General features: G+C 40.4%; 1 protein-coding gene across 1 annotated transcript in view; it reads left to right on the top strand.

Annotated features, from left to right (window-relative positions):
* Positions 1-14,390, top strand: part of KAT2B (lysine acetyltransferase 2B) — a 71,104-nt gene that overhangs the window by 54,416 nt on the left and 2,298 nt on the right. Inside the window, exons 12-17 of the mRNA XM_007470642.1 lie at positions 1,204-1,314; positions 3,956-4,099; positions 8,581-8,695; positions 10,250-10,286; positions 10,525-10,588; positions 10,687-10,771. Of these exons, the coding sequence (XP_007470704.1) occupies positions 1,204-1,314; positions 3,956-4,099; positions 8,581-8,695; positions 10,250-10,286; positions 10,525-10,588; positions 10,687-10,771 (556 nt within the window). The remainder of the gene's footprint in view (positions 1-1,203; positions 1,315-3,955; positions 4,100-8,580; positions 8,696-10,249; positions 10,287-10,524; positions 10,589-10,686; positions 10,772-14,390) is intronic.

Below are 14,390 nucleotides of genomic sequence, written 5' to 3'. Positions count from 1 at the left end.
CTTCCGATCATGCCATATGAAGAACAACTGAAGCTTGGCTTAGTACCTGGGAGGTAGGAATGGGCATGGGTGAGGGAGGATAATTTTCAAGGGTTTGGAGAGTTGTTAAAAGCAGGGACCAGTCTTTGTTATTCTAGGAGTAGAACTAAGGTCAATAGGTAGGAGGAACAAGGGGTCAGATCTCAGGTGAACACAGGAAGAACTTCCCAACCATAATAGTGGCTGAAAATTAATTGGTCTAAGGACTGAGCAAGCACCCTAAACCGGAGGTGTTCTAGCAGCTCACCTTTCCAACGTAGATGGCAGGAGACTTTTAGTGTCACATGGGATAGAATTATAGACCAGATGACTTCCAAAGATCCTTCTCTGCTGTGGGCCTATAGTTCCATGATAACATACCTATGAGCATGTTTGTGTTCTTTAGAAAAGTGTGTCACCAAATTCTAAAATACTGATGTGAAGGTATTTGTATCTGGATGCTTGGGTTTACCTTCATCTTCTTTTTATGAGATTCTAAAACCAGCCCTTTAAATTTATAGATTTTTCTTTAAGCATTGTACATCACCGAAAAATCTGGTGCTTACTTTTTTTTCGCATTTCAGTCATTAATTTATTTATCATTGTTCACTATTTTTAGTTACTTCCTAATGTCTTCTGGCTCACTCAGAGGTTCGGGGCTTCTCAGGCTTTCCTTGGAAAGGTCTGATAAGACCGAGTTGAAAACCCTATGTACATGATGATACAGTTCTTTGGAAGGACTGCTGATTTGTTGTATGTAGGAAACACCTGGATTAGTTAATATTCTAGTAGAGATTAGCCCTTCTCACTTACATTGCTCTGTTCATCTCAGGTTCTCAAATACTTTAAACATAAGCAGAAATTCATAATCAGTATTTATTCCAAAAACCTCTTTATTAATATTCAGTGTGTAATCTCTAGGACTGAATGAGAAGCTTGTAGCCTTGGTGTGTTCTTTTCGAAGAGCCAGAAACTTGTATCTTCAAAAGATGATTGTATCTCCATTCAGGGATTTTGAATTTGTTTGGTTTTACAGCTCATTTTCAAAGTTCAGAAATGCAAGAAGGGTGTTGGTGTTCTACTGGCAATACATACTCCTAAATTTGCCAGTACTCCCAGTGAAAATATGGGACTTTCTTTTCTCCAGAACCTAATATATTTGTCTGCATACTGACTTGCCCACAGGGCTATGGAACACACCTGATGAACCATTTGAAGGAATATCACATAAAACATGACATCCTGAACTTTCTCACCTATGCAGATGAATATGCAATTGGATATTTCAAGAAGCAGGTGGGTCTTTTCACGTGCAACCCTGTTCTGTCATTCCTTTACTTAATATGCAATCAGGTAGCTTTCATGCAAATAAGTACCCACCCTCCGCCCCCCACTGTTTTCTCCTTATAAGAGGGGCATCCATTTATTTTGCAAGCCTTAAGCCAGAGGTAAGCTTCAGTCTGGACTAGAGGGTATGACCAACACATTGTAAGTACTAAATAAATGTTTGTTGAGTGAATGAATGAACGTCATCTATAATGTGCTATCCCCAGGCTAAGGAGAAATTCCCATTGCTGGGGGACTGAATGAGAGAAATAGATTCAGTCTCTGGAAGACCTTCATTTATGACAGCAGAGAGGAAATTCTGATGTTTACAAAGGGTTCCAGACAATCCTGGTCCAACAGCACACAGGCGGCTGGGAGCTTGGCTGCATCTTAGTTCTTTCTGTCAGAAGTTTCCATCTCAGCACTCTGAGGATTATACTTCGCTACATATTTTTTAATAGTGCTTTGTAATTCTAAATTCCTAAACATTTTCCACTTACTTTTCTGATGACAAAAGTAATGTATAGTTACTGTAGAAATTTTGGAAAATGAAATGAAGCACAAAGAAAAGAAGAAAAATTCCTTGTAATTCTACCACCCAGAGAAATTTACTGTTAACGTTTTGACAGATACCCTTCTAATATTTTTTCTCTGTGTGTGTTTGTCTGTATATAAATAGAAAAAGTGGCTCATTATTGCATGTAATTTAATCACTTACATTTTTAACTTAATATAGTCTCATTTTTCAAATATGATTTTTGATGCTTCTCTGAAATTTTGTTGTATAAATGGAGAATAATTTATTAAACCAATACCACATTTGGGGGACATTTAGGTATTTTTTTAAGTAAGTGTCCATGTGTGAATGTGCGCTTCCAGAAGTATTTAAGGTTTTGTTATGCACTGCCAAATAATTTCTCCTCTTGTCAGCAATGTATAAGGAAACAAGTTCATAATTGAAAAAAAAATATTTTTTTTACCCCTTTCCTAGGTGACAAATTGTGCATTTATTTGATTATTGTGAAGTTTGACTTGTTTTTCCTTGTTCATTGACCCTTTGTATTTCTTCTTTTTTTGAATTGCCAATTCATTGCATTTTGCCTCTTCTTCTATTAAAATATTTATTTTTTTATTGATCTGTGAGAACTCAGCTATATAAAGATAATAACCTTTTATTTTATGATTTTTCTCCCGTTTGTCATTTGTTTTTCCACATTGCTTATGGATTTTTTTTAATGTACAGAATTTTAAAGATTTTATTCCATAAAATCTATTAACCTCTTTTTAAAATACAAGTCCTTACATGACTAGAAAGCTTTCACTCCTCTGATGTCAGATAAGTAACCTCCTATTTATTTTCTCCTCATTCTTTACGATGCCTTTGTGACTTTCGTAATAAAACTCACTAGAGAGAACTCAGTGGGTTTGTTTTACTGGGGGCTTGAGTGTCAGCTTTCCTAGGCAGTAACAACATTGTGGAGAAGAAATCTCAGGCATGCTTCTTAAATGACTTGTCTGTGGTCCTCTTTGAGGCTGATGTCAGTAATTGCTTGGAAAATAAGTTTTTGCTAAAAGAGGAGGGAGGAAATTTAAAGTCCAAGTAATTTTCTGCAAAAATTTGAAATAGACACCATAAAGAAAGTCGTTATAGATATATGACTGTATGCCCTGTATAACTATATTATTACAGCTTAAAGTATGTAAATGAATATACTGCAAAGCATTAATATCACTGAAACAACCACTGTCATGATGGTCTGGAAGTTTTTCTGTTTTTTAATAAATTTATTTATTTTATTTTATTTTTGGCTGCGTTGGGTCGTTGGGTCTTCGTTGCTGCGCGTGGGCTTTCTCTAGCTGTGTGGAGCGGGGCTACTCTTCGTTGCGGTACGCGGGCTTCTCATTGCGGTGGCTTTTTTTGTTGCGGAGCACGGGCTCTAGGCATGCGGGCTTAGTAGTTGTGGCGCACGGGCTCTAGTCACGTGGGCTCAGTAGTTGTGGCTCGCGAGCTCTAGAGCGCAGGCTCAGTAGTTGTGGCGCACGGGCTTAGTTGCTCCGTGGCATGTGGGATCTTCCTGGACCAGGGTTCGGACCCGTGTCCCTTGCATTGGCAGGCAGATTCTTAACCACTGCGCCACCAGGGAAGCCCGTCTGGAATTTTTTTTCCCTGTCAAGTAGGTGTTTCATTTCCTCAACATCAAGGTTCTTATTGCTATATTTTTGGACAAATTTTGCTTTCAGAATTTAGATCAATGTTAGTTATTGATTTGTGGAGCATCCTAGAGGCCCCCTGTCTACTTTGGGAGAAATTGTGCAGTTTAATGCAAAATTAAACCTTATTTTTACTTAATAGCCATTTTTGTTAAAGACTTTTTAATATTATTTGTGTTTTACTAGGTTTATTTTTTATGTTGAATTGCTTCCTATCTGCACAGTTGATTTTTGATGTTTCTGAACTTCTTGGAAGGGTTTCATGCTAATTCTCCCCAGGAAAATAGGATGAGAGCTTGGACCTGTGCTGGGCACCAAGACAGGCCTAGCACATAGTTAGCACTCAGAGAGGATGTTTGATGCACAGGCCTCTGTATAAATGAAATTATTGACCTTGCAGGGTTTCTCCAAAGAAATTAAAATCCCTAAAACCAAATATGTTGGCTACATCAAGGATTATGAGGGAGCCACTTTAATGGGATGTGAGCTAAATCCACAGATCCCATACACGGAATTTTCTGTCATCATTAAGAAGCAGAAGGAGGTAAGTACGTGACTGACTCGGGGGTACCCGACTGGTCTGCGCAGACCAGTCTCTTTTGGGGTGAAGTGTGCATCCCTGGGCTCTGTGGGTGTGGGTCTGCTGGGTACCATAACCTCGGTTTGCTCTGTTTTGTCTAGATTTCTTCTTTGAAGGTATCCTTTATCTTCTCTCTAAGTCACCACTTCTAAGGGGGGCGGTACCTGTTAAATTGGTGTAAAATACAAAACTTGTAAAATATGATAGTAAATCTTAATTTCACCTTCAAGGCCTCTTACATGCTGGCCCCATTCATCCTTCGCAAACTCACCTCTTTCTTTCCCTTTGTAAACTAATCTCCAAAGGCTGTTACTGATGCTTTAACCCTCTTGCTTGGTATCTTCATCCTTTACCCACTTCCTCTCCCAATGCGTGTACACACACACACACACACCTACACAGATGGGACCACTTCCGCCTGTTTTCCATTCCTCTTCGAACTGTCTTGAACACTAGTTTGATCCACTCATTTGAATTTCAGTTAGTCATTACCTTCCATATTTATCTTAGTTTGTATTCACCTCTCCTTCTGCATTGCAAGTTCTGAAGGCTTATACTTCCAGATAGTAAGTGATTTGTTATCTGGAGAGGACTCTTTTTTTTTTTTTTTTGGCCGCACTGCATGGCATGCGGGATCTTAGTTCCCCGACTAGGGATTGAACCCACGCCGCCTGCAGTAGAAGCGCAGAGTCTTAACTACTGGACTGCCAAGGGAAGTACCAAGTGATCTGGTATCTGATGCTGGGGGGAGTCTTTTATGCATATGAACTAAAAGAGAAGCAGTAAAGGGAAACGTTGATAGATTTGACTACGTAGTAATTTTTACATTTTTCTAAGTCAGGGAAAAGGAACATACGGAGATCATAATTAGGGGAGTGTAACAGAAGCCGTTTATTAAATGAATGAGCTTTATGTGTTAAGCCCAGGATCATCCCCTTGGTACCCCTAGTTCTTGGAGTTCAAAAACTGGGAGTTTGCACCTGGGTCACCCCACATCAGTCCCACTTGTTACTTCAGTTATTCGTTCGAGTGTACTTTTCTCTAGCGAGTAACAGAAAAGACCTCTGCCTTAAACCTGTCTTTGTTTTCTGGTTTCTGCTCATTTCCCTGATCCCAGTTCTTAGTTACTTGTCAGATGTCACTGACATAACAGATGTAAAGCTCCTTACGCAGTGTCTGGTGTATAGTAGGTGCTCAGTAAGTATTTCCTTTTACTTAAAGTAGCTCAGAGTTGTTCTTATGCTTCCCGTGGAAGTGAGCAAAAGGCTTTTATTAAATTAGAAAATAAAAACAACCTCTGTTGTTTCTTGGTCAGAGACGTCAGCCTAAGACAGAATTCCACATAGGGTGCTTGGAGAGTTAATACAAGCACAGCAGGCTCCTCTCCCTGTTCTCCGCTGGGCTTAATGAGCAGGTCTGAATTCGCAGCCCGTTGCGCAGAGCTATTTTAGATGGCAGCAAAGCCTCAGCTTTTGAGAAGACAGCGCCCCATCCCCTTCCTCTTTCTCTCCCCTTGGATTCCTCCCCCGCCACCTCCCTCTCAGCCTCCAGCCTTCCCTAACAGGCGCACCACTGAATGCATGAGAGATCGGAGGTCACCCTAAGAAGGTATTTGGATTCATGTAATATCTTCTTCCACAGAATTCAAGTGATTTTTACAAGTGTCATTTATTCCAGCTCTGGAAACCCCCTTGGAGAAGGTAGGGACGAATAGTGGGAAGGAACAAATTGTAGGGAGATGGAGGGTCTTCCCCGCCGTGGAAGCATACAGAGCAGTCACTTGTGGTTGTGGTTAGCGGGGGTGGAGAGAGAACCAGTGCAGTTGCACAGGTGGAGCGGCAGGTGGGAGCTGAGTGCTGTGGGGAGTGAGGACTCCAAGGCAGGGTGGGATGCAGCGGCCCTAGCATCATCTCGCATCTTCGGAGGTGGTGTCATGGGACACGTGTCTAGAACGGGGTGGCCTGGAAGGGAATCAAGCATGAGCAGAGATTCAGAGTCCAACATAAGTGGATTCACGGGTGTCTGCACACCTGGGACCATAGGCGTGTGAGTGATGAAGGCCACTACTTGAGAAAGTGTGAACAGGCCGTGAGCAGGCAGGACTGAGTGTGGGTGTGTCTGGGGGGCTGGGAGGTGGGGGTAATTCCTAAATCTCCGTTCACATGTGAGGCTACGTGAGACTGGGCTTGGAGGGGCCAAAGTAAGAGTGAGGAAAAGCAATGGGATCTTTGTAGGAAGACATGCTAAAACTTGGTGAAATATTAAAGATGGGGGAGTTGCCCCCAATTTTCTGTTTGGGAAGACTAACACCAACAGCGGTAGAATGAGAGACGGATTTGAGTAGAGAAAGATGACAACATGGTGATGAAGTGAAGACATTTTCTAGGGAGGTGAAGATAAGAGACTGGAACGGAAGTGAAATGTCTTCTTTCTCCAAAGTGATCCTCAGAGGCGCAGAGAGGTTGCGAAGCCCTCCATGCCCCACCTCCATTACCAGTCACCTCAAGGTGCTACCTGAGGGTATAGAAGCCACCTGCTAGGCTGTCACATTTGAGGGCATCCTTGGTGAAGAGAAAAAACTTTCAAAATTATATTTGAAATTACATTTTCTGAAGGCCTTCATATAAGAAATTGTCATTGGGATTCTTTCTTTAAAAAACTTTTTTACTGAAATGTAGTTGGTTTACAATGTTGTGTTGGTTTCAGGTGTACAGCAAAGTGAGTTATACACATCTATTCTTTTTTAGATTCTTTTCCATTATAGGTTATTGCAGAATATTAAGTATAGATCCCTGTGCTATGCAGTAGGACCTTGCTGTTTATCTATATTATATATAGTAGTGTGTATACGTTAACCCCAAACTCCTAGTTTATCCCTCCCCCGCTTCCCCTTTGATAACCATAAGTTTGTTTTCTATGCCTCTGAGTCTGTTTCTGTTTTGCAAATAAGTTCATTTGTATCATTTTTTAAGATTCCACATATAAGGGATATCATATATTTGTCTTTCTCTGTCTGACTTACTTCACTTAGTATGATAAGCTCTAGGTCCATCCATGTTGCTGCAAATGGCATTATTATGCCTTTTTATGGCTGAGTAATATTCCATTGTATGTATGTACCACATTTTCTTTATACATTCATCTGTCAATGGACATTTAGGTTGTTTCCAGGGATTCTTTTTTAAAAAGACTTGGACTTACAAATAAATGCAGAGCATCGTTTTAGATATACTCTGTCCCAGGTGGTAGCCACTGGCCACACGTGGCTATTGGGTGCTTGCCGCATGGCCAGTCAAAACTGAGATGTACTGTAAGTGTAAAATACACTCTGATTTTGAAGACCTAGTGTGAATAAAAATATGTAAAATATCTCAAAATTTTTTTCTCTTGAGCATATGCTGCAATGATAATATTTTAGATATATTGGATTAAATAAAATATATATTGTTAAAATTTCACCTGTTTCTTTTTACTTTTTCGTTCTTTTTTTTTTAAAGTAGTTACTGGAAGATTTTAAATTACATGAGTGGTTTACATGATATTTCTATTGGACAGCCCTGAGTAGATTTACCAGGAATATATTTTGCCAGTCCCATTCATTTTATGAAGTCCTATGTTTAATTGTTAAGATTATGCATTCATGCTATGGCATTTACCAGCCTTATGTCTGAGATCAAGCAGTTAGGAACTAGAATTTTTTTTGTTTTCCTTTGTGAATTCGATTAATGAGTGCTACTGTTTTGTGTTTTCCAAAATTCAGTTATGATATGGTTAATCTCAAGATGGTGAGTTTTGAGGGCTATTTTATTTTTTCCTTTCCTTTTTTAAAGGGAAAACTGCTCTGGAAATAGTTACCTCAGGGCATTAGGAATTATTTTATAAAACAAACGGACACCTCTCAAAATTCCCTAATCAGTTCTGGTGGCCCCCATCCTGGTTGTGTTGCCTTTGCTCATTAGAGCTGCGTTTTGGATGCAGACAGCATAGGTTGGGGCTCAAGCCTTGAAAAATGTGAATAGGAAAGCCATCCTCCCAGGCTTTGGGCACTTCGTGAGTTTGTCTGCCCCTCGAGTAGAAGGGAACAGTTCCTGGTCATGGGATGTGAAGAGGTTCTGACGTTGCCTGGGCTGCTGCGGCTGAGGCTCCCAGGGGAGGGGGGCAAAACATTTGGCGCTTATGCTAAAGAGGACAGTGGGCCCTTGGGGCAGTGTGTTCTCTCAGTATTGGCTTCTTTTCAATGGCAGGGAACAAGTATTCAAAGACGGCTGGGTGAATGACATTAAAGGCATGGTATAATAGAATGCTTTCATGTCTTACTGTTTAAGAGCATTCACCCTTTTGTTTCCTGAAGACTTAATTTTGTTAGGAAAATGACTCCATAGACTGACTTAAACTGTAGCCACAGACTTCTGTCACTAAACATATTTTCTTCTTGTGCTTTACAGATCATTAAAAAGCTGATAGAAAGAAAACAAGCCCAGATTCGGAAAGTCTACCCGGGACTTTCCTGTTTTAAAGATGGAGTCCGGCAGATCCCGATAGAAAGCATTCCCGGAATTCGTATGTATAGATCTTCTTCTAAAAGCAAAACCTTTTGGTAATGCCATGACAGTGTTGGAAACAATTATACCAGAATGCAGTGATTTGGAAAGCTTTTTCCCCTGTCTCCATTTGTGTTATTGTAGTCTTTAAGAAGGGAGCAGATGCTTTCCTTTTACATCTTTTCTCTGTTTCCCAGTGCAAACAAATCGAAGAGAATTTAGTTGACCTCTTGTTGTAGCTGTTAATGTCCATCGTTTATGAGAGCCTGTTATTTGTGGCACCCGTGCTGGACACTCCCCATATGTGACCTTGATGGCAGGGAATTCTACTCTGCCAGAGGGGAAGGTTGAGTCTCAGGATGGTTAAGCCCTTTAACCTTAAGCAGCACATGGCCAGTGAATGTCAGGAATAGTAGCAGCCCCATCCTGGCCTCCTGTAGACATCTTGCTGTTGGTACCCTGCCTCACTGCCCTCCTGGGTGCAGCCTGCATAGAACTCTGCTTGGGCTGAAGTAGTTTCCACAAACCTCTAAACAAGATGATTGCAAAGCATATACTTTGTTTCAAGTTCCCTATTTTAGAGTAGTTTTCCCAAGGGTTCTTCTCTGTGAGTATATTGGAGGTGAGTTGTATTGGCTTAAAACATATAAAACAGCTGTTTTTGTAGATCAAAAGCTATGAATATCGGTACTTTCATTCGGTTCAAATCCAGGATCATCCAGTATATTGAAGATTTAATATAAACAAAACCAAAGCAAACAAACTAAAATTCTCCAGAGAAAATAAGACATTGTATGGGCAAGATATATTTCTTCATTACAGAGTATACCCTACAGCAGATCTTACTTTCCTTGTCAGACCTGGAAATTTTGCTTCCATGTATTATCCTTATTAATAGCTACCCTGTCACTGGATGCCTACATGTGCCAGACATTCTTCTGTTTGTTTGTTTGTTTTGTGTGTTTTTACATATATCAACTAATCTCAAAAGGAATCACATCAGCTCAGTTTTGGAGTTCTGTTTTATAGGTTAATAAACAGAGGTAAAGGTTGACTAACTTATCTCGGGTACATTAGCTTTTAAGGAGAGAACAAGAAATCAGTCCTGGTCGATTGGACTCCAGGCCAGTGTCTTCTTTCTGCGCCACTAAACCATCTTGCATTACAAGCAGGGTCTGCCCCCAAATAAACTAGAGACCAGGACAGAGTTTGTTCCAACCTAAAACAACAGCTTAACTCTTTCACAGGGTGATTAGCAAAAACTGTGACTTAGGGTTTTGAAAAAATACACACCCACAGTACCAGACATATTTGTTTTTTATGCTTTCCTCTGAAAGGTTGAAGTTCCTGCTTTAAAAAGTACTAACAGAGCAATGTCAGTCTTGGAAATGTTTTGTATTGTTAGGTGTATGAGGAAGTAAAGAATTAACTGTAGTTAAGTTCATTCTCTTTTCAGATATAGACATTTATTGAGTCGTGGCTATAATTTATTGTATTTTTGATAACTATTAAATATGTTATTCTCTTGACCAAAAGCAGTTCTCATTCAGTGTTTAATTTTGTTGATATATAGGAGAGACAGGCTGGAAACCGAGTGGAAAAGAGAAAAGGTAAGTATGATGGGCCAGAGGATATTAATGCAAGTGGTTTTTTTTCCCCTCCCAGAAACTTAGAGAAAACAGGCAAACTGATTGTAGTCACCATCACAACACTCGTTAGGTTTCAATTTTCATACAAAATTCTGGAATGGTTCTAATTTTAAGTTTCTGTAAAAATGAGCTGGAATTACTTGGCAAGAGAAGAGAAAACTAATCATTGTTCCTTCTTGTTTATTCTTTTCCTTTCAAGTAAAGAGCCCAAAGACCCCGACCAGCTTTATAGCACCCTCAAGAGCATCCTCCAGCAGGTGAAGGTGGGTGTTTTGTTTTCCTTCGCCTCATGCAAATATTTTGAAATGATTTCCCACATGGCATTTCCATATTAGATACCTTACTTTTTTCTTTACCCAAGAGCCATCAAAGCGCTTGGCCCTTCATGGAACCCGTGAAGAGAACAGAAGCTCCGGGATATTATGAAGTTATAAGGTTCCCCATGGGTAATGCCATTAACATTTTCTAAGTATAGATTTAAAACTCTCTGGATGGCGGTGTGGGGGACAAAGGGGTGCCGAGGTTGATGTGCACTCTTCTGTTGTAGGGTGGAGGGCCGGTGGAATCGGAGCAGGAGGGTAAAGGGCAGGGGATGGCCGTGTTCATTAGCCTCCTGCTGCTGCCCTGTAGCTCCCACACCATCAATGCGAGCTGCAGACAGCACTGGAGATGAGAGTCAGCTGTGTGGACATAACCTTGATTATATTCAGTTTGGTTGCAAATGGAAAAACATCAGCTTGTCCTCTTGATATGCTTGGAGAGTCTGAGAATTTTTTGAAGGTAAACAGACGAAGTTAGATCAAGCCGCTTGACTGCTGTACTCTTAGATGGAGAAATAATCATTAATGCAGCTCTTGATTTTCCATGCTCTCTTGAAGGAGACTGAGTGTCACTAATTATACTCCTATTTTAAGCTTTGTCCCACATCCCAAAACAAACAAAAAAATGCCTTTAGAAATGTAGAATTGTGGAATTTGCTGCTGTGTCTGCACCAGGCTAAAAGGAATGATTAATTGAGTCAATTGAGAATCCCCAAATTAAACTAATTTGGCATTGTGCAGATGACAGACCATGAGCTGAATTTTTTTTTTTTTTTCCAATCAGCTGTGTGGCCATTTTTCTGGAGAGAGCCTGTATCTTCTGTCCCTTTTCTACCTGGTGCTGAGAAGGTATTAATATGTGAAAGGAAGAGTGAAAGGAATCCATTAGCTCCCCGATAACAGAGTTATTTGTAGATTTTTCTGTGGCATTATCACACTAATGTTTTACATAGTGGTGGTAATGATTTCAGTAGTCTCTGGTCCTTAAAGTGGACACACATACGTACGCTTTTCTTTCCCTTTTCTATCTGCCTCACTTCTGTGTATTTCAGCACATGAAAATCAGAGTAAGGGTTGAAGGAGTGTAGAATTCTGAATGGAAGGCTGACTTGGGAATCAGTATTTCCCAGGATGTGAAAAATACGCTAAAACCCTTTAAGTCCATTTCCAAATCACCTGGGCTGCCTCAGGTTCTTTTGTGGAATGCTCAAGGGAGGTTGCGTGAGCCTGGGGAGAATGGTTTTCGGCCCTGTCCGTGTGCACTCTGAAGCCCTGCGGTGGCAGGTCCTGTCTATCATAGCCTACTCACAGCCTGCCCCCTGGAAGCTTTCTGCTTGGTCCAGCCAGAGGAGGGTGGGAACCTCGCCAGCCGGACACCACATGTGCGCATAGCTGAATGCTCGTGAGGGGACAATTGACCCCACTAAGCAAGGCCAGTGGTGGGCTGAGGTGTGTGTAAGCAGCGTTAATGAAAACAGTAGATGGTGCTCTTTGGTTGGAGCAATGCTTTGTTTTCTTGGGATGCCCTTGCCCCTAAGATGGTCATGTCTTTGAGGACCAGACTGACAATCGGTAATTTCACTTTTTCTGCCATTGCCTTCATGGCTTTTTCAAAAAACATTTCTTCTCTTCCCCGCCATGCCCTAAAAAAACCTCTTTTCTTCCATATGGATGAGATCCAACCTGTTTCGTTAAGGAAATGGCATTCAGTACAGCGTCTGAGGAGTGGCCCAAGCTTCTCACACATGGGTAGCTAGGCAGGTAGGCAGGGCTTTCCTATTTACCCAGAATTCCCAACTTTTGGGGGTTTAATGAATAATTTAGTGGTGTCTCCATGTTTGTTTTCACTAGTGTTCAGTCACCTTCTTTTGTAACCCAGGCCATTTGGTCAACCAAAAGCTTCTAAGAAGGCCAGAGGAAGGAAGCTGTTATCTATAACTTTAGAATGGAAAGGAAATAGAGAAAGGAAACGTGCAGAGTTGGTTGTAATTATTCAGAAAGCTCCAAACACTTTCATGATTTGTTTCTGCTATATTTGAGGCTCTTGCCATCGCTCCTTTCCTCCCACCTTCCAAAAAACAGTGGGGAAAGCTTTTGCGTAAACTTCTTTGTGTCAACTTTCATTCTTTTTCCCCCTTGACTTTTTTTTTTTTTCTTTTTTGGTCACACATCTGTTCCTTCTAAACATTGTAAACATGATATCAGGCAGCATATCCTAAGTGGTGGGCATTTAGGTGGGAGGAGGGAAAACATCCAGTTTTACCCAGAGAGGCCGGTTCCACTGCTCTTTTCTTTATTCAACGAGAGCACCTCTTCAGCTGTTCAGTTACACTCAGGTGACACGTTTACTGGGCTATTTGTCAAGCCTTTGTGTAGCTTAATACTTTTCAGTTTTTCTCTCCCTTCAAACTGTTTCAGTTAGAGAAGAAAGAAAATGGAAAGTTGAATTCACAGATGTGATGACATACTTCTAACCAAGATAGGCTTTATTAAAAAAAAAAAAAAAAAGGCTTTAGTCAAAGGAAATAGGTGAAAGCAGATATTTCCTATTTTTCCTTTGGAGTTTTGTGATAGATTTAGGATTTTGCTGCAAATGAATTTCTCCCCATTTTGGGATGTTGCACATAAGTTTATTTATCTTATTAAATGATAATCCCAGTGTATTTGGTTGTCAGTTTCTCTCCCTCTGGAAAATTTGATAATATAGTGGGAATTTGGGTTGTTGGTAGTCAGAAGTATTTCTTTAGTGATTTTGACTTATTTTTCCATGCAGAGTTTATAAAATTTTTTTCATATTCTTTTCCATTTTGGTTTATTACAGTTCCCTGTGCTATACAATAGGACCTTGTTGTTTATCTTATATATAGTAGTGTGTATCTGCTAATCCAATTTAATAGTTGATATAATTTTTTTTTTTTTCTTTTGCTGTATGTGGGCCTCTCACTGTTGTGGCCTCTCCCATTGCGGAGCACAGGCTCCGGACGCGCAGGCTCAGCGGCCATGGCCCACGGGCCCAGCCGCTCCGCGGCATGTGGAATCTTCCCGTACCGGGGCATGAACCCGTGCCCCCTGCATCGGCAGGTGGACTCTCAACCATTGTGCCACCAGGGAAGCCCTAGTTGATATAATTTTTAATGATAGAACCAGACTTAGAGACAACTAGGGACCTATACATAGACAAATGTTAGCATCTTCTAATCTTCGTGGAATTCTTTAAATTGGTTCTGAGAGTGAAGATTAAAGAAGCCCCATTATATTCTTACAGGTTTAGATGAAGCACTGTTTTCCTTTGTAAAATAATTTAAAGCAAGTAGATATATTGGGAAAATATTCTTTTTGACAATTGTCTCGCAAGGCTTACTTGCTTTAGAAAATAGATTATTAAGTAAAGTTTGTCATTCTTATTTCATTGATGGAGCATGAAACTAAATTCACCGGAACCATTTTACATGCAAGGTCACTGGTATATTTGCAGATGTATTATGATCTGTTTCTCCATTTTAGTTCTGTCTCTACAGCACCAGAACAACTGTGAATTTAGAGAAACAAACTCAGTCTGATTGTTCTGATTTAAGTAATGAAATGATTCGATACAAATGTTCCACCTGCTGTGCTCCATGTATAGACAAAGCCTCTTCTGTATAATTCTGAATGAAGAGCTAACAGTACTTAGTTCATCGTACTTATTGCTGCTAATCTACTTAGCTTCCTCTTGCTGAAGAGGGGATTGGGCCAGATGACTAAT

The sequence above is a fragment of the Lipotes vexillifer genome, unplaced genomic scaffold (assembly GCF_000442215.2).
Source record: "Lipotes vexillifer unplaced genomic scaffold, Lipotes_vexillifer_v1.1 scaffold418, whole genome shotgun sequence".
NCBI classification, from domain to species: domain Eukaryota; kingdom Metazoa; phylum Chordata; class Mammalia; order Artiodactyla; family Lipotidae; genus Lipotes; species Lipotes vexillifer.
This window is presented reverse-complemented; position numbering and strand designations above follow the sequence as displayed.